This window comes from Erythrolamprus reginae, chromosome 13 (assembly GCF_031021105.1).
Source record: "Erythrolamprus reginae isolate rEryReg1 chromosome 13, rEryReg1.hap1, whole genome shotgun sequence".
Taxonomy (NCBI): Eukaryota; Metazoa; Chordata; class Lepidosauria; order Squamata; family Dipsadidae; genus Erythrolamprus; species Erythrolamprus reginae.
The window spans coordinates 8,896,274-8,919,559 of record NC_091962.1 but is presented as its reverse complement, the minus strand read 5'-3'; the positions used below and the strand labels follow the sequence as shown (position 1 = coordinate 8,919,559).

The 23,286-nt window shown below is 38.4% G+C and overlaps 1 protein-coding gene across 2 annotated transcripts in view; it reads left to right on the top strand.

Annotated features, from left to right (window-relative positions):
- MACROD1 (mono-ADP ribosylhydrolase 1) overlaps positions 1-23,286 on the top strand; it is a 346,791-nt gene that overhangs the window by 310,609 nt on the left and 12,896 nt on the right. For both annotated transcript variants that reach the window (XM_070766139.1, XM_070766140.1), the window contains 2 exons: positions 7,107-7,223; positions 16,316-16,437. In XM_070766139.1, coding sequence (XP_070622240.1) covers positions 7,107-7,223; positions 16,316-16,437 — 239 coding nt within the window. The remainder of the gene's footprint in view (positions 1-7,106; positions 7,224-16,315; positions 16,438-23,286) is intronic.

Below are 23,286 nucleotides of genomic sequence, written 5' to 3'. Positions count from 1 at the left end.
ATGATGATGATGATAGATAGATGATGATAGATAGATAGATGATGATGATAGATAGATAAATAAATAGATAATGATGATAGATAGATAGATAGATAGATAGATGATGATGATGATGATGATAGATAGATAGATAGATAGATAGATAGATAGATAATGATGATAGATAGATAGATAATGATGATAGATAGATGATGATGATAGATAGATAGATGACGATAGATAGATAGATAAATAGATAGATAGATAATGATGATAGATAGATAGATGATGATAGGTAGATAGATAGATGATGATGATAGATAGATAAATAGATAATGATGATAGATAGATAGATAGATAGATAGATAATGATGATAGATAGATAGATAGATAGATGATGATGATGATAGATAGATAGATAGATAATGATGATAGATAGATGATGATGATAGATAGATAGATGATGATAGGTAGATAGATAGATGATGATGATAGATAGATAAATAGATAATGATGATAGATAGATAAATAGATAGATAGATAATGATGATAGATAGATAGATGATGATAGGTAGATAGATAGATGATGATGATAGATAGATAAATAGATAATGATGATAGATAGATAGATAGATAGATAGATAATGATGATAGATAGATAGATGATGATGATGATAGATAGATAGATAGATAATGATGATGATAGATAGATAGATAGATAGATAGATAATGATGATAGATAGATAGATGATGATGATGATGATGATAGATAGATAGATAGATAGATAATGATGATAGATAGATAGATAGATGATGATAGATAGATAGATGATGATGATAGATAGATAGATAGATAGATAGATAGATAGATAGATAGATAGATAAAAAAACAAACAAATAAATAAATAACTGAATGTCAAGATTTTCAACAGCACCCTGGATAAAAAAGAGATGCACTAAAATACTTTGGAGTATTTTTTTTTTAACTTTTGAGGGAGTTGACCCCCTCAAGAAAATCCTTCTCTAACCTCTTGCCCATCATTTAATACTACTACTACTACAGTGGAACCCCGACATAAGAGCTGCTCTACTTAAGAGCAACTCGAGATAAGAGCTGGGAGGGGAGAGATATTTTTGTTCTACTTACAAGCCCAAATTCGAGATACAAGCGCCAAGGAGCTGTCTCCTGAAGCCAAACGCTAACTTCCGCGTTCGGCTTCAGGAGACAGCTGCGAAGCGGCGCGCGTGTTTTAAAAGGTTGCAGCCGGCCTGGGGGGCTCGGGGGGGTGCTTGCAGCTTTCTTTCTTGCTCTTTTTCTTTCTCTCTTTTACCTTCCCTTCTATTTCTTCTTTTCTTTCTCCTTCCCACCTTCTTCCCTCCCTCCCTCCCTTCACTCATTCCTCTCTTACTCTCCCCTTTCATAAGTTTCCTTGCTTCCTTCCTCTGTTCCTGTCCCTTCCCCCTTTCTTTCTTTCTTTCTTGCTCTTTTTCTTTCTCTCTTTTACCTTCCCTTCCTCTATTTCTTCTTTTCTTTCTCCTTCCCACCTTCTTCCCTCCCTCCCTTCACTCATTCCTCTCTTACTCTCCCCTTTCATAAGTTTCCTTGCTTCCTTCCTCTGTTCCTGTCCCTTCCCCCTTTCTTTCTTTCTTGCTCTTTTTCTTTCTCTCTTTTACCTTCCATTCCTCTATTTCTTCTTTTCTTTCTCCTTCCCACCTTCTTCCCTCCCTCCCTCCCTTCACTCATTCCTCTCTTACTCTCCCCTTTCATAAGTTTCCTTGCTTCCTTCCTCTGTTCCTGTCCCTTCCCCCTTTCTTTCTTTCTTTCTTTCTTTCTTTCTTTCTTTCTTTCTTGCTTGCTTGCTTGCTTGCTTGCTTGCTTGCTCTTTTTCTTTCTCTCTTTTACCTTCCCTTCCTCTATTTCTTCTTTTCATTCTCCTTCCCACCTTCTTCCCTCCCTCCCTCCCTTCACTCATTCCTCTCTTACTCTCCCCTTTCATAAGTTTCCTTGCTTCCTTCCTCTGTTCCTGTCCCTTCCCTCTTTCCTTCCTTCCTTCCCACCCTCCGTCCATTCATTCACCCATTCCTCTCTTGATCGCTTAAAGCCGGTCCCTGGTGCAAAAAGGGTTGGGGACCTCTGTCCTACAGGATTGGGTGGCAGAGAAGTTGAACATATGTAAATTTAAAAGTTTAAGAAAGTTTACAAGTTAAGTGAAAGAAACTTCATTATTCATTTATATGTACATGTACATTTCTTCATTAAAAACATGTCTTTCTGCATAATTTAGACTAACTTTGTGAGTTTTTTGAGGGCTGGAACCAATTAAAATTATTTACATTAATTCCTATGGGGAAAAGTCGTTCGAGATAAGAGCTGCTCGACTTAAGAGCCCAGGTCCGGAACGAATTAAACTCGTATCTCGAGGTACCACTGTACTACTACTACTACTACTACTACTACTACTACTAAGTAGATTGCAGTTGATTGTTTGAAAAACTTTTTTTTTTTAAAGAGAGGGCAATTTACCATAACTCCACTTCGTTTTGACTGCTTGGTTTTATTGGCCTTCGTAACCCACAATTTGGATAAAAGCCCCAGCCACGGGGGAGTGAAGGCGAAATGAAATAAATATTCATTCAAATATAAAATGTTCTGTAAAATTATTGGAATGTTATTTAAATAATGTTTAAACTTGTTCAAACAGAAAGGTTTACAGTACTGATTTAAATATGTACTTAAACTTTGTTTCAATGCTGAAATAGAAAGGTTTATTATTTAAATGTTACTTGAACATTGTTTAAATGCTTAAATAGAAATATTTACTTAAGTACTTAAGTGTTCCACTTACAGCCACAATTGAGTTCAAAAACTCCATTGCTAAGCAGGGCAGCTGTTAAGTGGGTTTTGCTCATTTTAAGACCTTTCTTTGTCACAGTCGTTAAGCGAATCTGGCTTTTCTCATTGAGTTAGCTTGTTCAGAAACTGGGAAGGTCACAGGTGACAATTGAATTACCCTGGGAGATCTTCATAAATATATAGGTTAGGGTGTCGAAGAGCCCTGAGTTCAGATCTGGGGTCGAACCCCAACCTGCTCCACCTGGCTTTCCAGGTGAACCCCTCCGGTCGATCCCCAGAATTCAGCCAGGATCCCCCCTCCCTTTCTCTCCTTGTAATGGTGGGGGGCTAAGCCCACGCGGAGGGGATTGCCTGCTCAATAACAAAACCACCATCTCCCTATTTATGGAGTCCCTTCGGAAGGCAACTGGCAAAGTATTGTTTTATGGATTAGCAGATGGACTGCGAATGAGCTAATGATGGACCGTCCAGATCAATGAGGCTCTGTAATGGCTGGAGAACAGAGAGCGAATACGACCAGCAGTTCCACATCAGCTTCTCTCCCCTGCCTCCTTCCTTCCTTCCCTCCCTTTTTCCCTTTCTTCCTCCCTCCCTCCTCCTCTCTTCCTCTCCTTCCTTCCTCTTTTCTCTCCCGCCTTCCCTCCCTTTTTCCTCTTCCTCCCTCCTTTTCTCTTCCTCCCTCCTTCTCTCTTTCTCTCCTTCCTTCCCTTAACCTCTTCCTCTTCTTCCTCCCTCCCTCCTTTCCCTTCCTCCTGTCTTATTATTTATTTTATTTATTTATTTTGTCCAATACATAATACACATTGAAGAGAAAGATATGTAATAATATAAGTAAAGAAAAGAATAGAAGATAAGATATAAAAGTGTTGTGGTTCCGTCTGAGGCCCCTCCGGGAACGGCTGACCTTCTGTCGGTTTCCAGCTCAGAGGGAGAGGCTGAGGAACAGGAGGTGCAGACAGACGAGGAGGAGGAATCCCAGGCTGAAGAAGAGGGAGGACAGCCAGAGTCCCACCAGGGGGAGCTCTCCCCAGCAAGCAGCCTGGATTCCTTAGAGGAAAGTGCACAAGCCATAATTGATCTGCGACAACGAAGAGCTACTCAGAGACGGAATCAATTGGCTAAATACTTTCAGCATTAAAGTGGCAACAGCTGGGTTTGGGTGTGGTGTTCTTGGGAAAGGCTAAAAGGCAGACCCACCCTTCCTGGCTTGTGGAGTTTTATCTTTGAGAGTCGTGGGACCTGACTGTGAACTTTGGCGTCTTGGAATCCTGGTTTGTGCCTTTGACTATTGAAACCTTGGGGGGGGGGGTGCCAGCAAGAAGCTTGCTGTATTGTCTGGACATCAGGACCCTGCTGTACCGTATTATATCCTGTCTGTTGGGAAGAACAGGTTTTCCTCTGTGCTTATTTTTTCCAGTTATAAAATACTTTTGGCTTTTACCAGAGTGTCTGGCTGTTTTTTCCAGTTGGTGTTGAGGTCTGGGGGAACCCAGACAGAACATAAAAGTATAGGTGAACCTATTTGAAAGGAAGAAAAGATAAATGAGATAAGGAGAGAAACATAGAAACATAGAAGACTGACGGCAGAAAAAGACCCCATGGTCCATCTAGTCTGCCCTTATACTATTTCCTGTATTTTATCTTAGGATGGATCTATGTTTATCCCAGACATGTTTAAATTCAGTTACTGTGGATTTACCAACCACGTCTGCTGGAAGTTTGTTCCAAGGATCTACTACTCTTTCAGTAAAATAATATTTCCTCATGTTGCTTTGGATCTTTCCCCCAACTAACTTCAGATTGTGTCCCCTTGTTCTTGTGTTCACTTTCCTATTAAAAACACTTCCCTCCTGGACCTTATTTAACCCTTTAACATATTTAAATGTTTCGATCATGTCCCCCCTTTTCCTTCTGTCCTCCAAACTATACAGATGGAGTTCATGAGGTCTTTCCTGATACATTTTATGCTTAAGACCTTCCACCATTCTTGTAGCCTGTCTTTGGACCCGTTCAGTTTTGTCAATATCTTTTTGTAGGGGAGGTCTCCAGAACTGAACACAGTATTCCAAATGTGGTCTCACCAGCGCTCTATATAAGGGGATCACAATCTCCCTCTTCCTGCTTGTTATACTGTACCTCTAGCTATGCAGCCAAGCATCCTACTTGCTTTTCCTACTGCCCGACCACACTGCTCACCCATTTGGAGACTGTCAGAAATCACTACCCCTCAATCCTTCTCTTCTGAAGTTTTTGCTAACACAGAACTGCCAATGCAATACTCAGATTGAGGATTCCTTTTCCCCAAGTGCATTATTTTACATTTGGAAACATTAAACTGCAGTTTCCATTGCTTTGACCATTTATCTAGTAAAGCTAAATCATTTACCATATTACAGACCCCTCCAGGAATATCAACCCTATTGCACACTTTAGAGTCATCGGCAAATAGGCAAACCTTCCCTACCAAACCTTCCCCTATGTCACTCACAAACATATTAAAAAGAATAGGACCAAAGAATAGAGACAATTGGACAGGGGACGGAAGGCACACTGGTGCACTTATGCACGCCCCTCACTGACCTCTCCTTCCTCTTCCTCTTCTTCCTCTCCTTCTCTCCCTTTTTTCCTTCCTGCCTTCCTCTCTTTTCTTCCCTCCTCTTTTCCCTCCCTCCCTCCTTTCCCCTTCCTTCCTCCTTCTCTCCTTCCCTCCCTCCCTCCTTCTCCAGCCCTGCAAAGAGCCAAAATATGCCCAATCCATTTGAGCATCTTGTCTAGTCAGGAGTTGGCGCTGAGATTTTCCCGAAGCAGGACAAGCTGGTGGTGACTCCTTCCATCAACTTTATTTCAATCCTTTTGCCACCCTGTTCACTCCAACGGCATCTTCCGCAATGGGCCGGCAGTCACTCTTCCCTGTGATTTTTATTTTAATCTTGTCCCTCTGGTCACTGAGGTACACTGCTCCTGACTTGGCAGTTTCCACCACAGGATGGCTGTCACATTCTTTCTCGTTTTGTCACACGGCCAGCCAGATGTTCAGACAGGATTTGACAGCTATTTGACAGGTAGCTTCTGAATACATAGGCAACTAAAAAAAGGAGGGAGGGGGACTTTTCTACCCCAAAAAGTGGGCATTTTTTTTACCCCAATGTCAGGATATTCGGGTCTAATAAGTTCAAAATTTCCATGTACCTAGGCAGTCCTTTAAAAAAAAAAAAAAAAAAGTTTATTAATTGAATATAAAAACGAGACAAAAAAGGGGGAGAAAGATCAAATAAAATTAAAAAGACAAGTAAGAAAAGAAAAAAAAAGAAAAACATAGGAAGAAAAGGGAGAAAAAAGAAGAGATGGAAGAAAAGTGAAAAGAAATAGAAAAGAAAGGAAGAGAAAGAAAGAAAGAAACAACTGATATATTGACTATCGTTATTTACACAGCCTTTAAATTAGAATGTTCAATAGCCGTTTCTACGTTTCATAGCACAAGATTATTTTTCCTGATTTATAATAATAATAATAATAATAATAATAATAATAATAATAATAATAATTTATTGGATTTGTATGCCGCCCCTCTCCGTAGACTCGGGGTGGCTAACAACAATAAATGTACAATCCAATAATAAAAAACAACTAAAAACCCCTATTATAAAACCAAACATACACACAAACATACCATGCATAACTTGTAATGGCCTAGGGGGAAGAGCTATCTCAACTCCCCCATGCCTGGCGGTATAAATGACTCTTGAGTAGTTTACGAAAGACAGGGAGGGTGGGGGCAGTTCTAACCTCCGGGGGGAGTTGGTTCCAGAGGGCCGGGGCCGCCATAGAGAAGGCTCTTCCCCTGGGGCCCGCCAAACGACATCGTTTAGTCGACGGGACCCGGAGAAGGCCAACTCTGTGGGACCTTATCGGTCGTTGGGATTCGTGCGGTAGCATAGTTTTAAGTTGGATTGTAAGATTACATATATGTAACAAGTTTTGGTGCTTTTTGTAGGTAAAGGATAGTGATTGGTGAGATGTATGTTTTTAAATATTTCTTTTGATTTAACCAGACATACCACTTGTCCCATGTAGGCAGCCCTTTAGGCGTTGCTCTAAGGGGCTCCTACTACTATTGTTACAACCACTGCTTTCTTCCTCCATATTGCAAGGTGCAATATTTTATTTTTTCCCCCCAGCTGTTTCTCCTCAATTTGTGCATCACCTGATATTGCATCATCGTTTTGACGATGTGTGCATTTGTGTGTTGATATGGTTTCCGTTCCTTCCACAGTGGACGGATGTATCCATCGCGCTGCGGGACCTTTGCTGAAAGAGGAATGCCGGTCCCTGAACGGTTGCGAGACAGGGAAAGCGAAGATCTCCTGTGGGTACCGTCTCCCTGCCAGATGTAAGTAAAAAGCAACTTGCCCAACGAAGGGGAGAGTAGCTTAATCCTGGGTTTTTTGTGCCAGAGGGAAAGGGCAGGGCTTAAAAAACTCACAGGTTTTGAAGCAGATCCGTACAAGGAGAGAATCAAGAAACCGAGTTAAGTTTAGCCTTGAAAACAGTGACTACAGGGGTTTTTTTAATCCTTGAACTCAGGACCCTGAATCACAGCTCTGTTGTATCAGAGTACAGTGTTCCCTTGACTTTCACAGGTCCGGCGTTCGCGAATAGTCTTTTAAATATTAATTTAAAAATACTTCATGGGTTTTTTTCTACACCACGGTTTTTCCCGCCCGTGACATCATCATACGTCATCGCCAAATTACTGTTAATAAATAATTATGTTAATATATATCAGGATCATTAAGTAGCTTCTTCAGTGGTGAGTACCAGTAATAATGGTGAGTAATAATCTAAAGGTTTTTAAGGGAATGGGAAATTTGTAATTTATTATTATTATTATTATTTATTAGATTTGTATGTCGCCCCTCTCCAAAGACTCGGGGCGGCTCACAACAATAATTCAGGGGTTTAAAGTGTTAGGGGATGTCCTGCGATACTGTTCATATCCAAAAATACTGTAATTACTTCCGCATCTTTACTTCGCGGAAATTTGATTTTTGCGGGCAGTCTTGGGACGCATCCCCCGCGAAAGTCAAGGGAACACTGTTGTAGCTAAAAATTAAACATCTACCGTGAAGAATTAATTTGTTTAACAACTGTGCCACTCACTTAACGGCTGCAAAAAAAGAAGTCATGAAACCAAGTTGGTTACTGCTTTATAACCATCATGGCTTACTGGGCAGGGTCTATTACGGCCGTAGGTCGAGGACCTTCCTGTAGCTCCTAGACAGCTTGACTGCAAAGAGACCCTTAGAATCAGACGAAAGCTCAGAAAGTCATTATTTAAGATCTCTCTGCGCAAGATGTTAAATATGTTTTGATTGACAGCCAAACAGGAAAGCTGATCACATACCCCATTGACTGAATCACACAGAATTGAGAAGAATAGTTGCTGTGAAACTGACCGGAGCCAGAAAAGTGTTTCTGTTGCCTCTTCCTCCCCTCCCCCCCCACTTTGCTTCATGGCCTTGACCTGCTTTCTGCCCAGGAATGAAATTGGCAAGGTCAGGGTCACCGATAACACACATTCCCTCGTGTCCCTGTCCATTTCCTTCCTCTGTTTTGTCAGCTCTCTGATGTCACTGACAGTGCAGGCGCATGGCCTTGTCAGTTTCACTGGATAGATCTGCTGGGTGTGGGGCATCAGGATTCACGTCAGTTTTTCCAGCTTCCTTCCAAAGTTGCAAAGAACGGAAGATGGTTTCAGACGGCATCAACACAACCCAGACGTGGGCGTTTTATGACCCATGGGCTACATCCGGCCCTTCAGCTGTCCCGGTCTGGGCCACAATGGCAGGGGTGGCCTTGGCAGGGTGGCATCCGCATGGCAGGACTTCAGCTACAGAGGGTGGAGCTTCAAGAGGGGTGGGGCATCAGCTACAGAGGGTGGAGCTTCAAAGGGGTGGGGCATCAGCTACAGAGGGTGGAGCTTCAAGAGGGGTGGGGCATTAGCTACATAGGGTGGAGCTTCAAGAGGGCTGGGGCATCAGCTACAAAGGGTGGAGCTTCAAAGGGGTGGGGCATCAGCTACAGAGGGTGGAGCTTCAAAGGGGTGGGGCATCAGCTACAGAGGGTGGAGCTTCAAAGGGGTGGGGCATTAGCTACAGAGGGTGGAGCTTCAAGAGGGGTGGGGCATCAGCTACAGAGGGTGGAGCTTCAGGAGGGGTGGGGCATCAGCTACAGAGGGTGGAGCTTCAGGAGGGGTGGGGCATCAGCTACAGAGGGTGGAGCTTCAGGAGGGGTGGGGCATCAGCTACAGAGGGTGGAGCTTCTTCATCAGGGTGGGGCATTAGCAGAATCGGGGTGTCAGAAGGGGCAGGATGTCATTGGTGGGGGACAGGGCAAGGGTGGGGATCAGAGGGGGCAGGCGAGTGGTGCTTCCCCCCACAACACTCCCCATTTCTCATGGGGCCTCCTGGGGAGATTAATTGCCCACCCCAGATATAATCGTTCCCCCCGTTTTCATTCTGCATTGGGGGGGGGAAGGCAGCTCTTGAGGAGGGGCTCAGGAACAGGGGCTCAGAAGGGACTCAGAGTTATGGGGACCCAATCCTCTGCAGAGGGAGGAAGGAACCTCACACAACCAAGAGCTACGGAGTCTACGGAGAGGGGCGGCATACAAATCTAATAAATAAATAAATAAATAAATAAATAAATAAATAAATAAATAAATAAATAAATAAGAGCCAAATCCGCCCCCCACCGGCTGAAATAAGAATTGGATGTCATCGTTCCAGAAGGTAAGACACGCAGAGGGACTTTCTCAGCCCAAGGAAATAATAAAAATAGAAGAAAAAGGGGATTATGGGTCTCCCAGGGAATTCCACAGCCCTAATTCCTCCAAATCCAGGACGATGGAAAGATATACAACTGGCCTCGGTAGTCAGTAAAAGAAAGTTTAGCCCACAACGTACCAGCGGTTGAGCTGTGGCAAATCCCCCCATGTTGGTTTGGGGGGGGGCCCTACACCCCAGCACTGAAGCTCTGGTGGCCCCTTACGCAACCTCGGGCCCTCGGCCACTGGCCTGCCTTTGGTCCTGGGGGCCGCATCCTCACCATCCCGACTCTGTTTGAAACCATTTTTGACAAAAACAGAACAGTAGATTTATTTTCCAGTTTTCCGCCAACACGGCCCACAGCGAACACCGTGACCACTTAACCACCACCAAAAGTTTGTGAAACAGGGTCGGTCGTGTGTGGGCATCTCACTTTGCAGCCAGGATGGGCAGGCTCCATTAAACTGTCACAAGTCGAGGGCTATTTGCCTATAAAGGGGGTAGCGTCTTCCCTCCGAACAGGGCTCCCCTCGAAAACAAACCAGAAGTCGGATTTGGGGCCTGTGTCCTGCTTTCTCGAATTAAAATATTGTCGTGCTCCTGTAACATGATTGTACCTCTCCAAGTGGGATTGTATCTCACACACACACACATGGTCAAAGAATATATATAAATATATATATATATATATATGTTTTCGTAGATTTTCACGGGTACAGGTATGACGGTCTTGGTATATTCGGGTTTCTTCCCGTGTAGGATTTGGAAATTTCTGGCGACATTTCGACGAGGTCTCACTCGTCATCTTCAGGCTGGTGTTTCTGTCCTTGTTCTAAGGCGAACACTGCGAGACCTGAGCTGCCTTCCTTCTATAAATACTGGTGGCCAAGAGTGGGACCTCGTCGAAACGTCACCAGAAATTTCCAAATCCTACACGGGAAGAAACCCGAATATACCAAGACCATCATATAAATATATATATATTTTAAAGGCGAAGGGAATATTTCCACCTCTGCCACCCCCTTTGCGAAGAGCGGGCGAGGGGGATTGGCCTTCTCCGTCTTCAAAGTCGTTTGCTTAATTCTTAATAAAAAGGAATTAAGCAAATGAGGCGGCTGCGTATTAATCAGAGGCTCGTAAATACCGCTCCGGAGTTCATCAGCCGCTAAGTGAGCAAGGGGGGGAGGGCATCTTTGTTGGGGGAAACAAGGAATCCGGGGGCGGTGTGGTTTGTGGATGGATGAGCAATAATGCAAAAAATATAGCTTTGGGGTGTGTTGCGTTTCTCCGATCGACTGGATGCTCCTCTTCTCGGCTAAAGCACCTCCTCCAACAAGCGGGCCTTTTTGGGACAGCCTGGCAGCATCAAATGGGCCCCTCAGAAATTCTCTAGTCAACCCCGCTTGCTCGGGGCAGGATTGTGCAGGGGCTTTGCTGGGTTAGAAAACCCCCTTTGGTTGGAAACGCATAACATCAGAAGATTGCGATTGAGGGTTGAACGGGGCGTGCAACGGTTCTGAGGCTGCCCTATTTTTTAGAGAAATAATAATAAAAGGATGTTCTTTATTTTTTTAATTCATTTTAAATGTTAAAACATACAAACTACATACATGCAACATAAAAACAGTGTCCTGTGAAGGTGCACCCATGATGTTCTTAGAAAGAGCTGTGAGCCCCCCCACCCCTCAAAATGCCAGGGGTGGGTAGCTCCAGCCTGAGTTTTCACTGGCAGCAATTTGGGCTTTGCAAATCCCGCTCAAAGCTTTCGGTGCCCCCCATCCGAAAACGGTGGGGAGGACCGGATGCCATCCAGATGGGAAGGAAGATCCAGGCCAAACTTTGGTTCTTTGGGAAGCTCGGTCTTGGAAGGAAGGAGCTGCCTGGCCCCTGCACCCTCACCCCCCAATTCCTAGCAAAGGTCCTTCTCTGCTCTCCCCCCCCCCCGTCCGTGGCAGCTCCACGCCGGCCTCCCTGGTGGCCTCCGCATTCCAGCCACGTAGCCGAAGGTGCTTAACATGCAACAGCAGCAGGAACCGTTTCCTCTGGCAGAAGCTCCGAGTCCCCCTGCCCTCTTGCCTTGCCAGGGAGAGAGAAAGAGGGGAGGGGGCTGCCAGGACGGGTGGGCAGCGGCCCAAGGGGACCCTCCGGGAAATGGGTTGAAGGAGCAGGAGACCCTCCCTCGGCCCTTTCAGACCGGGGGGTACTTGACAGGTTGGGAGGGGAGGCCCCACGAGTGGATAGAGTGCAGCATTGGAGGCCGACTCTGCCCACAGCCGGGAGTTCGATCCTGAGCGGCTCACGGTGGACGCAGCCTTCCGTCCTTCTGAGGTGGGTAAAACGAGGACTCAGATTCTTGAGGGCAAAAGGGCTGGGAAGCATGTGAAGATATATACGCTGCTCAGAAAAATAAAGGGAACCCTCCACCCACCCTAGATCTGGTTGAATGAAACGTTCTCACTGAATGCTTTGTTCTGTACAAAGTTGAATGCGCACAACAGCAGGTGAAATTGATGGTCAACCAGTGTTGCTTCCTAAGTGGACAGTTGGATTTCACAGAAGTTTGATTTACTTGGAGTTCTATTCTGTTGTATAAGTGTTCCCTTTATTTTATTTTTTTGAGCAGTGTATATATTGTCTTCCTTCCTTCCTTCCACTCCCTCCATTCAGTCCTTGACAGACATGATTGCCAGGGCCAACGGAGCTGCCATTTGGGGGGGGGGGGGGTGTTAATTCCCAGGCAGGAGATGTAGGGAGGGGGGGGTGTCCCCCCCCCCGGGAATACGGCTGAAGCAGCGTCCCCTCTTCCCCTCTCCTCCCCTGTGCCAAATATGGGCCTGTGGCAGAGGCCTCCCACTTTGGATGAGGGTCCGAGGAGGGGTCTCTTTGGGCTAGTTGGTGGGGGGAGGGAGCCAGAAAGCCCCCACCCTCCCATTGCCCCCCACAAAAATACACGAGACCAGGATGGGGTTTTTTGGGGGGGTGATCTTGGGATGTTCTCTAAATGCTCAAGAAAGCCTTTCAATGCTTCCTTCTTTTCATCCTTCACTCTATTATTTCTCTTTTCTTGCATTCCTTTTATTTTCCTTCTTCCTTTTTCTTTCCTTCATTTTCCTTCCCTCCTTTTTCTTCTTCTCTTCCTTCCTTTTCCCTCTTTCCCACTTTTCCTTCTTTCCTCCCTTCCCTCTTTCTTCCTTTCCCACCCATTAATCCTTTCCTTCCTTCTTCCATTTCTTTTTCTATCCACTCTTTTTATATCTGCTTGCAGGAGAGGCCCCCTGATATCCAACTGGCCCCAGGAAGGCTGTGGCAGATGTAATCCCAGGTTAACAATTGGTCGGTTTTAATCCTCCGCCAGGCTTACGGGACCTTGAGGAAGAGGGAGATTGTCTTGGGTGACACCCCACACCCAGGAAAAAGGTCCAGAAACCCAACAATGGGGCTGGCTAGTCACCCCAAAGAGCTGGGGACGATCAGACTCTTGATAACACCCACATAGACTGTAAGGCGTGGTTTGGTTTAAACCACGATAGACAGACCCAACGTGATAAAGACACAACTGGAGTATCTTAGTTCACACTAGTGGTTTAAGGTGGGGGGGTATTTCCTTTCTTCTCCCCCCCCCCTCAACAACCTCCTTTGCAGCAGCCACAGCAACCTATGAGATTAAATCGATTTGCTTGCAAATAATGGACTAACAAGGCAGATTCTCTCCCCCCCCCAAAAAATGTGGACTCCCCCTGCTCTTTAAAACAAGAGTTGCTTTGAACGGACATCAGATTGGGAGTCTCATTTTGAAGTCTTCTTCTGTCCATCAGCTGCCCTGAAGGTCTCTTAACTTTGACAATTCTTCCCTCCCTGCATCGCAAAAGAGCTCCAGGCAGGAACTTTCTCAAGTGTGGCTTTTGGCCAGCACACCAAAGCTCCCCACTCCCCTTTGCAAAAGTTGCTGCTTCCTGGGGGGGAGGGGGGTTGTTTTCAACCAACGTGGTTCGCTGGCCGATTCAGCAGGCGAAATCTATGTATCCGATCACGTGGTTTGATTGACGCTCTTACCTGGTCTTGTCACCATACGCAAGTCTTCAAAGTTTATAAAATTAGGGGATTTTTTTAAAAATAGCTTTTCCGTTGTGGCAGAGGGGTCCTCAAACTATTTTGGCTGGAGAATCCTGGGAGAGGTGAAGTCCACAAAGTCTTAAAAGTTGCCAAGTTTGAAGATCTCTGGTCCAAGGAATATGGAGGACCCTTCTCCAGCACCCACACTCAATTTCCCTCTCCTCAAAATCCAGATTAAATCAGGGATGGGCAACCACAGGGAGCAACTGAACAGAGAGGTCCAGCTGCTGGGACAGACACCTGAAGGCGGCCAACTCTGGCCCCTTGCCCCAACGGGCCCCGGGTGGCATCAGCAAAGGCAACCAAAGGCATGAGGACCTACCTACTGGGCACAAGGCCAAAGCGGCTTCCCCACCTCCCAGGAAAGGGATTGCTAGCTCAATAGCACCCCCTGGTGATCCCAGCCGGCCTTTGCACCTGAGCATTATAATCAGCAACTTCTTAGGAAGCAACAGGAAAGCAAGGGGAGATTTTGGGGAGCCTGGACTCTCTTTCTCCCCAACTTGCATCATAGACCTCCTTCACTATTTGCAAAGTCATCTTTGCTTGTGCTCTTTGCTGGGCTACTCTGGGGTCCCCGAAGGAGAGGAACATGCCAAGGTCTATCATCTATATACCTGTCATCTATATCTATCTTCTGGTATCTATCTGCTCTCTCTCCTCTCTCTCTCATCTATATCTCTTAGCTATCTGTGAGCTGCCCCAAGTCTTCGGAGAGGGGCGGCATACAAATCTAATAAATAATAATATCTATCTATATATCATATCGTTCTCTTATCTCTCCTCTCTCATTTATCTCTCCTCTCCTCTCTATCTCTAATCTATGATCTTTTATCTCTATCTCTTATCATCAATCTATCATCTATCTATCATGTCTCTATTTATGTATGCATGCATGTATGTATGTATGTATGTGTCTATCATCCATTCATTCATCCATCCATCTCTATCATCTCTTCTCTCTCATCTGTCAATCTCTGATTTATCTATCTATCTATTTATCTCTCATCTATCTATCTATCATCTATCTATCTATCATCCATCCATCTCTATCATCTCATATCTCCTCTCTCATCTGTCAATCTATTATCATCTATCAATCTATCATCTATCTATCTGTCATCCATTCATCCATCCATCTCTATCATCTCATTTCTCTTCTCTCTCATCTGTCAATCTCTGATCGGTCGATCTATCATCCATTCATCCATCCATCTCTATCATCTCATCTCTCTTCTCTCATCTATCAATCTCTTATCTCTCATCTATCTCTCTCTCATCTATCATCCATCCATCTCTATCATCCCATCTCTCCTCTCTCATCTGTCAATCTCTTATCATCTCTCATCTGTCTGTCTGTCTGTCTATCTATCTATCAATCATCCATCTCTATCATCTCATCTCTCATCTGCCAATTTCTTATCATCTCTCATCTATCTCTCATTTATCTATCTATCATCTCAACTCTCTTCTCTCATCTGTCAATCTCTTATCTCTCATCTATCATCCATCCATCTCTATCATCCCATCTCTCTTCTCTCTCATCTGTCAATCTCTTATCATCTCTCATCTGTCTGTCTGTCTGTCTGTCTATCTATCTATCTATCTATCATCCATCTCTATCATCTCATCTCTTATCTGCCAATTTCTTATCATCTCTCATCTATCTCTCATTTATCTATCATCTATCATCCATCCATCATCTCATCTCTTTTCTCTCATCTGTCAATCTCTTATCATCTCTCATCTACCTACCTACCTACCTCTTATCTATCTACCTATCTCCTATCTATCTACAAGGTGTGTGATGCATTGCATGACCGATGCTGACACTGCCAGGTTTCAAACCATTTATAACAGATTGAGAGAAAAACTTTGCTTTTTTTTTTTTTTAAATTAATCTAAAGGAACATTCTTTGGCCTTTTTTTTTATCCTTGGAGGCTTAGAGAGAAAGGGATTGCAGCTTTGAATCAGAAAAGGGAGTTTCCAGAAACTTTGGGGGGGGGGGCAGAGAAAAAGGATGGCCAGGGACGAGCCAAGTCCATAACGATCGGTTCCTCGTGAAGGTTTCTATCTCACGGTGCCAAAAGACCCCAAAGGGAACGACAGTCATTTCCCAGGCTGGATTTGCTCGAGTGTGTAAACTTCATTTTCACAAAAGAGGACATTAATATATATATATATATATATATTTATATATATCTCCGCTTGGATAAGTGGGTGGCTAAGTGCACGCTGGATGAAAGCGAAGTGGAACGAGGCCAAGAACAGCTACATTGAAGCAGGATAAATGGCTGTGGATAAGGGAGGGGGGGATAAACACCCCCACAGGATCCGGATCAAATTATTTTAAAGTTCTCATTTGCTAATTTGTAAAAAGTCGATCACAAAATGCCGGTCTGGCTTTGCTCTATGAAGTGTGTGGAGGGGGAGCAAGGGTCAACTTGCTGGACGTCTGTACTTCTCTCATCCAGATCTCTGAGCAAGTCAGGGAGGGGGGGCTGCTTCTCGCACTCGCGACACCCCATTTTTGCCTTCCAGTTATTATCCACACCGTGGGGCCCATTGCCCAGGGGCAGCCCAGTTCCTCCCAGCAGACCCAACTCAGCGACTGCTACAAGAACAGCTTGAAACTGTCCCTGGACAACAAGCTGCAAACGGTGGTGAGTAGTAGGCCAAGCAGGGCCGGGAAGCCTAAGGGGGATCACCTTGTGGTGCCCCCCCTCTCTTTAGCAGCACTCGGCACTTGAATTGGAGGCGATGGCAGCCGGAGTCCATAAAGAGGCGTGGCAGTCATGAACGCCTTAGAAATGGATGAATAAGATTAGAACCAGCTGGGGCTTCTGGGATTTGAGATCCACACCTCTTCAACTGCTGAAACATGGATCTAATAGAGGTCTTCATAGAAACACAGAAGATGGATGGCATAAAAAGACCTCCTGGTCCATCTAGTCTGCCCTTATACTATTTCCTGTATTTTATCTGAGGATGGATCTATGTTTATCCCAGGCATGTTTACATTCAGTTCCTATGGACTTACCAACCACCTCTGCTGGAAGTTTGTTCCAAGCATCTACTATTGCAGTAAAATAAAGTTTTCTCACCTTGCTTCTGATCTTTCCCCCAACTAACCTCAGATTGTGCCCCCTTGTTCTTGTGTTAGAAACAGAAACATTTTAAATTTTTTTAAATTTAAATTTTTAAATTTATTTTTTATTTAAATTAAAAAATAAAAATTAAAAAAATTAAAAAACAAAATTAAAAAAAGGTACCCAAACTTGGGATTTTAAGACTTATGGACTTCAATTCCCAGAATTCCCCAGTTAGCTGGAAAATTATAGGAATCGAAGTCTACAAGTCATAAAAGGGGACCCCCTTTTTATTTTTTTATTTTTTTTATTTTATTTTTTTAAACAAAAAAATAAAAAAATAAAAATAAAAACTAAAAATTAAAAACAAAATTAAAAAAAGGTCCCCAAACCTGGGACTTTAAGACTTGTGGACTTCAACTCCCAGAATTCCCCAGTTAGCTGGAGAATTCTAGGAGTCGAAGTCCGAAACTCTTAAAAGGGGACCCCCTTTTTATTTTTTAAATTAATTTTTTTTAAATTTTTTAATTTTAATTTAATTTTTTAATTTAATTTTTTATTTAAATAAAAAATAAAAAAACAAAATTAAAAAAAGGTCCCCAAACTTGGGACTTTAAGACTTGTGGACTTCAACTCCCAGAATTCCCCAGGTGGCTGGAGTCAAAGTCCACAAATGTTAAAAGGGGACCCCTTTTTAATTTTTTTTAAATTATTTTTTTTAATTTTTTTCCCCAAAAAAATAATTTTTAATTTTTTTAATTTTTTAATAAAAAATAAAAATAAATAAAAATAAAAAGTCCACAAGTCTTAAAAGGGGACCCCCTTTTAATTTTTTTAAATTTTTAAATTTTTAAATTAATTTTTTAATTATTTTTTTAATTTTTAAATTCTTTTTTATTTTTTAATTTAATTTAATTTTTTAATTTATTTTTTATTTAAATAATTAATTTATTTTTATTTAAATAAAAATAAAAAATAAAAAAAATTAAAAAAAACAAAGTTAAAAAAAGGTCCCCAAACTTGGAACTTTAAGACTTGTGGACTTCAAATCCCAGAATTCCCCAGTAGGCTGGAGAATTCTAGGAGTTGAAGTCCACAAGTCTTAAAAGGGGATCCCCTTTTTATTTTTTTTATTTTTTTATTTTTAAATTAATTTTTAAATATTTTTTAAAAATTTTTAATTTTTAATTATTATTAAATTTTTTAATTTTTTAAAATTTATTTTTTATTTAAATAAAAAATAAAAATAAAAAAAATAAAATAAAAAAACAAAGTTAAAAAAAGGTCCCCAAACTTGGGACTTTAAGATTTGTGGACTTCAACTCCCAGAATTCTCCAGTTGGCTGGAGAATTCTAGGAGTTGAAGTCCACAAGTCTTAAAAGGGGACCCCTTTTAATTTTTTTAAATTTTTTAATTTTTTTATTGCTTTTTAAATTAATTTTTTAATAATTTCATTTTTTTAATTTTTTAATTTTTTAATTTTTTAATTTTTATTTTATTTTTTATTTAAATAAAAAATAAAAAAACAAAATTAAAAAAAGGTCCCCAAACTTGGGACTTTAAGACTTGTGGACTTCAACCTCCAGAATTCCCCAGGTGGCTGGAGTCAAAGTCCACAAATGTTAAAAGGGGACCCCTTTTTAATTTTTTTTAAATTATTTTTTTTAATTTTTTTCCCCAAAAAAATAATTTTTAATTTTTTTAATTTTTTAATAAAAAATAAAAATAAATAAAAATAAAAAGTCCACAAGTCTTAAAAGGGGACCCCCTTTTAATTTTTTTAAATTTTTAAATTTTTAAATTAATTTTTTAATTATTTTTTTAATTTTTAAATTCTTTTTTATTTTTTAATTTAATTTAATTTTTTAATTTATTTTTTATTTAAATAATTAATTTATTTTTATTTAAATAAAAATAAAAAATAAAAAAAATAAAAAAAAACAAAGTTAAAAAAAGGTCCCCAAACTTGGAACTTTAAGACTTGTGGACTTCAAATCCCAGAATTCCCCAGTAGGCTGGAGAATTCTAGGAGTTGAAGTCCACAAGTCTTAAAAGGGGATCCCCTTTTTATTTTTTTTATTTTTTTATTTTTAAATTAATTTTTAAATATTTTTTTAAAATTTTTAATTTTTAATTATTATTAAATTTTTTAATTTTTTAAAATTTATTTTTTATTTAAATAAAAAATAAAAATAAAAAAAATAAAATAAAAAAACAAAGTTAAAAAAAGGTCCCCAAACTTGGGACTTTAAGATTTGTGGACTTCAACTCCCAGAATTCTCCAGTTGGCTGGAGAATTCTAGGAGTTGAAGTCCACAAGTCTTAAAAGGGGACCCCTTTTAATTTTTTTAAATTTTTTAATTTTTTTATTGCTTTTTTAATTAATTTTTTAATAATTTCATTTTTTTAATTTTTTAATTTTTTAATTTTTATTTTATTTTTTATTTAAATAAAAAATAAAAAATAAATAAAAAAATTAAAGGTCCCCAAACTTGGGACTTTAAGACTTGTGGACTTAAACTCCCAGAATTCCCCAATTGGCTGGAGAATTCTATGAGTCGAAGTCAACAAGTCTTAAAAGGGGACCCCATTTTTATTTTTTTAAATTTTTTAATTAATTTTTCAATTTTTCAATTTTAATTTTATTTTTTAATGTATTTTTATTTAAATAAAAAAATAAAAAAAATAAAAATTAAAAATTAAAAAATTAAATTAAAAAAAGGGGTCCCCAAACTTGGGACTTTAAGACTTGTGGACTTCAACTCCCAGAATTCTAGAACATTCCAGAACATTTTAGAAAATTCTAGAACATTCCAGAAAATTTTAGAAAATTCCAGAAAATTCTAGAACATTCCAGAAAATTGTAGAAAATTCTAGAAAATTCCAGAAAAATCTAGAACATTTTAGAAAATTCTAGAACATTCCAGAAAAATCCAGAAAAATCAAGACAATTTCAGAAAATTCTGGAAAATTTCAGAAAAATCTAGAAAATTCTAGAACATTCCTGAAAATACTAGAACATTCCAGAACATTTTAGAAAATTCTAGAACATTTTAGAAAATACTAGAACATTTTAGAAAATTCTGGAAAATTACAGGAAATTCTAGAACATTTTAGAAAATTCTAGAACATTTTAGAAAATTCTAGAACATTTTGGAAAATTCTAGAACATTTTAGAAAATTCTAAAAAATTCTAGAACATTTTACAAAATTCTAGAACATTCTAGAACATTTTAGAAAATTCTAGAACATTTTAGAAAATTCTAGAACATTTTAGAAAATTCTGGAAAGTTACAGGAAATTCTAGAACATTTTAGAAAATTCTAGAACATTTTAGAAAATTCTAGAACATTTTGGAAAATTCTAGAACATTTTAAATTCTAGAACATTTTACAAAATTCTAGAACATTCTAGAACATTTTAGAAAATTCTAGAACATTTTAGAAAATTCTTAAACATTTTAGAAAATTCTAGAACATTTTAGAAAATTCTAGAACATTTTAGAAAATTCTAGAACATTTTAGAAAATTCTAGATTTTTGAAAAATCTAGAACATTTTAGAAAATTCCAGAACATTCTAGAACATTTTAGAAAATTCTAGAACATTCCAGAAAATTCTATAAAATTCCAGAAAATTCTAGAACATTTTAGAAAATTCCAGAACATTCCAGAAAATGTAGAAAATTCTAGAACATTCCAGAAAATTTTAGAAAATTCTAGAACATTCGAGAACATTCCAGAAAATTTTAGAAAATTCTAGAACATTTTAGAACATTCTAGAACATTTTAGAAAATTCTAGAAAATTCTACCACATTCCAGAAAATTCTAGAAAATTCCAGAAAATTCCACATTTTAAAAAATTCTAGAAAATTTCAGAAAATTCTAGAACATTCCAGAAAATTCTAGAACATTTTAGAAGTCTTAAAAGGGGACCCCCTTTTTATTTTTTTTATTTTTTTATTTTTTAATTAATTTTTAAATAATTTTTTAATTTTTTATAATTTTTTAGTTTAATTTTTTAATTTATTTTTTATTTAAATAAAAATAAAAAAAATAAAAATAAAAAAACAAAATTAAAAAAGGTCCCCAAACTCAGGACTTTAAGACTTGTGGACTTCAACTCCCAGAATTCCCCAATTGGCTGGAGAATTCTATGAGTCGAAGTCAACAAGTCTTAAAAGGGGACCCCCTTTTTATTTTTAAAAATTTTTAAATTAATTTTTCAATTTTAATTTTATTTTTTAATGTATTTTTTATTTAAATAAAAAATTAAAAAATAAAAATAAAAAAATAAAAAAATAAATTAAAAAAAGGGGTCCCCAAACTTGGGACTTGTGGACTTCAACTCCCGGAATTCTAGAACATTCCAGAAAATTTTGGAAAATTCCAGAAAATTTTAGAAAATTCCAGAAAATTCTAGAACATTCTAGAACATTCTAGAACATTTTAGAAAATTCTAGAACATTTTTGAAAATTCTAGAACATTTTAGAAAATTCTAGAACATTTTAGAAAATTCTAGAACATTTTAGAAAATTCTAGAACATTTTAGAAAATTCTAGAAAAATCTAGAACATTTTAGAAAATTCTACAACATTTTAGAAAATTCTAGAACATTTTAGAAAATTCTAGAACATTTTAGAAAATTCTAGAACATTTTAGAAAATTCTAGAACATTTAGAAAATTCTAGAAAATTCTAGAACATTTTAGAAAATTCTAGAACATTTTTGAAAATTCTAGAACATTTTAGAAAATTCTAGAACATTTTAGAAAATTCTAGAACATTTTAGAAAATTCTGGAACATTTTAGAAAATTCTAGAACATTTTGGAACATTCTAGAACATTCTGGAAAATTCTAGAACATTTTAGAAAATTTTAGAAAATTCTAGAACATTCTAGAAAATTCTAGAACGTTTAGAAAAATCTAGAACATTTTTGAAAATTCTAGAACATTTTAGGAAATTCTAGAACATTTTAGAAAATTCTAGAACATTTTAGAAAATTCTAGAAAAATCTAGAACATTTTAGAAAATTCTAGAACATTTTAGAAAATTCTAGAACATTTTTGGAAATTCTAGAACATTTTAGAAAATTCCAGAACATTTTAGAAAATTCCAGAACATTTTGGAAAATTCCAGGACATTCCGGAACATTTTAGAAAATTCTAGAACATTTTTGAAAATTCTAGAACATTTTTGAAAATTCTAGAACATTTTTGAAAATTCTAGAACATTTTTGAAAATTCTAGAACATTTTAGAAAATTCTAGAACATTTTTAAATCTAGAACATTTTTGAAAATTCTAGAACATTTTTGAAAATTCTAGAAAATTTTAGAAAATTCTAGAACATTTTAGAAAATTCTAGAACATTTTTGAAAATTCTAGAACATTTTTGAAAATTCTAGAACATTTTTGAAAATTCTAGAACATTTTTGAAAATTCTAGAACATTTTGGAACATTCTAGAACATTTTGGAACATTCTAGAACATTTTAGAAAATTCTAGAACATTGTAGAACATTGTAGAACATTTTAGAAAATTCTAGAACATTTTAGAAAATTCTAGAACGTTTAGAAAATTCTAGAACATTTTTGAAAATTCTAGAACATTTTAGAAAATTCTAGAACATTTTAGAAAATTCTAGAACATTTTAGAAAATTCTAGAACATTTTAGAAAATTCTAGAACATTTTGGAACATTCTAGAAAATTTTGGAACATTCTAGAACATTCTAGAAAATTCTAGAACATTCTAGAAAATTTTAGAACATTCTAGAACATTCTAGAACGTTTAGAAAATTCTAGAACGTTTAGAAAATTCTAGAACGTTTAGAAAATTCTAGAACATTCTAGAAAAATCTAGAACATTTTAGAAAATTCTAGAACATTTTAGAAAATTCTAGAACATTTTTGGAAATTCTAGAACATTTTAGAAAATTCCAGAACATTTTAGAAAATTCCAGAACATTTTGGAAAATTCCAGGACATTCCGGAACATTTTAGAAAATTCTAGAACATTTTAGAAAATTCTAGAACATTTTTGAAAATTCTAGAACATTTTTGAAAATTCTAGAACATTTTTGAAAATTCTAGAACATTTTAGAAAATTCTAGAACATTTTTAAATCTAGAACATTTTTGAAAATTCTAGAAAATTTTAGAAAATTCTAGAACATTTTAGAAAATTCTAGAACATTTTTGAAAATTCTAGAACATTTTTGAAAATTCTAGAACATTTTTGAAAATTCTAGAACATTTTTGAAAATTCTAGAACATTTTTGAAAATTCTAGAACATTTTGGAACATTCTAGAACATTTTGGAACATTCTAGAACATTTTAGAAAATTCTAGAACATTGTAGAACATTTTAGAAAATTCTAGAACATTTTAGAAAATTCTAGAACGTTTAGAAAATTCTAGAACA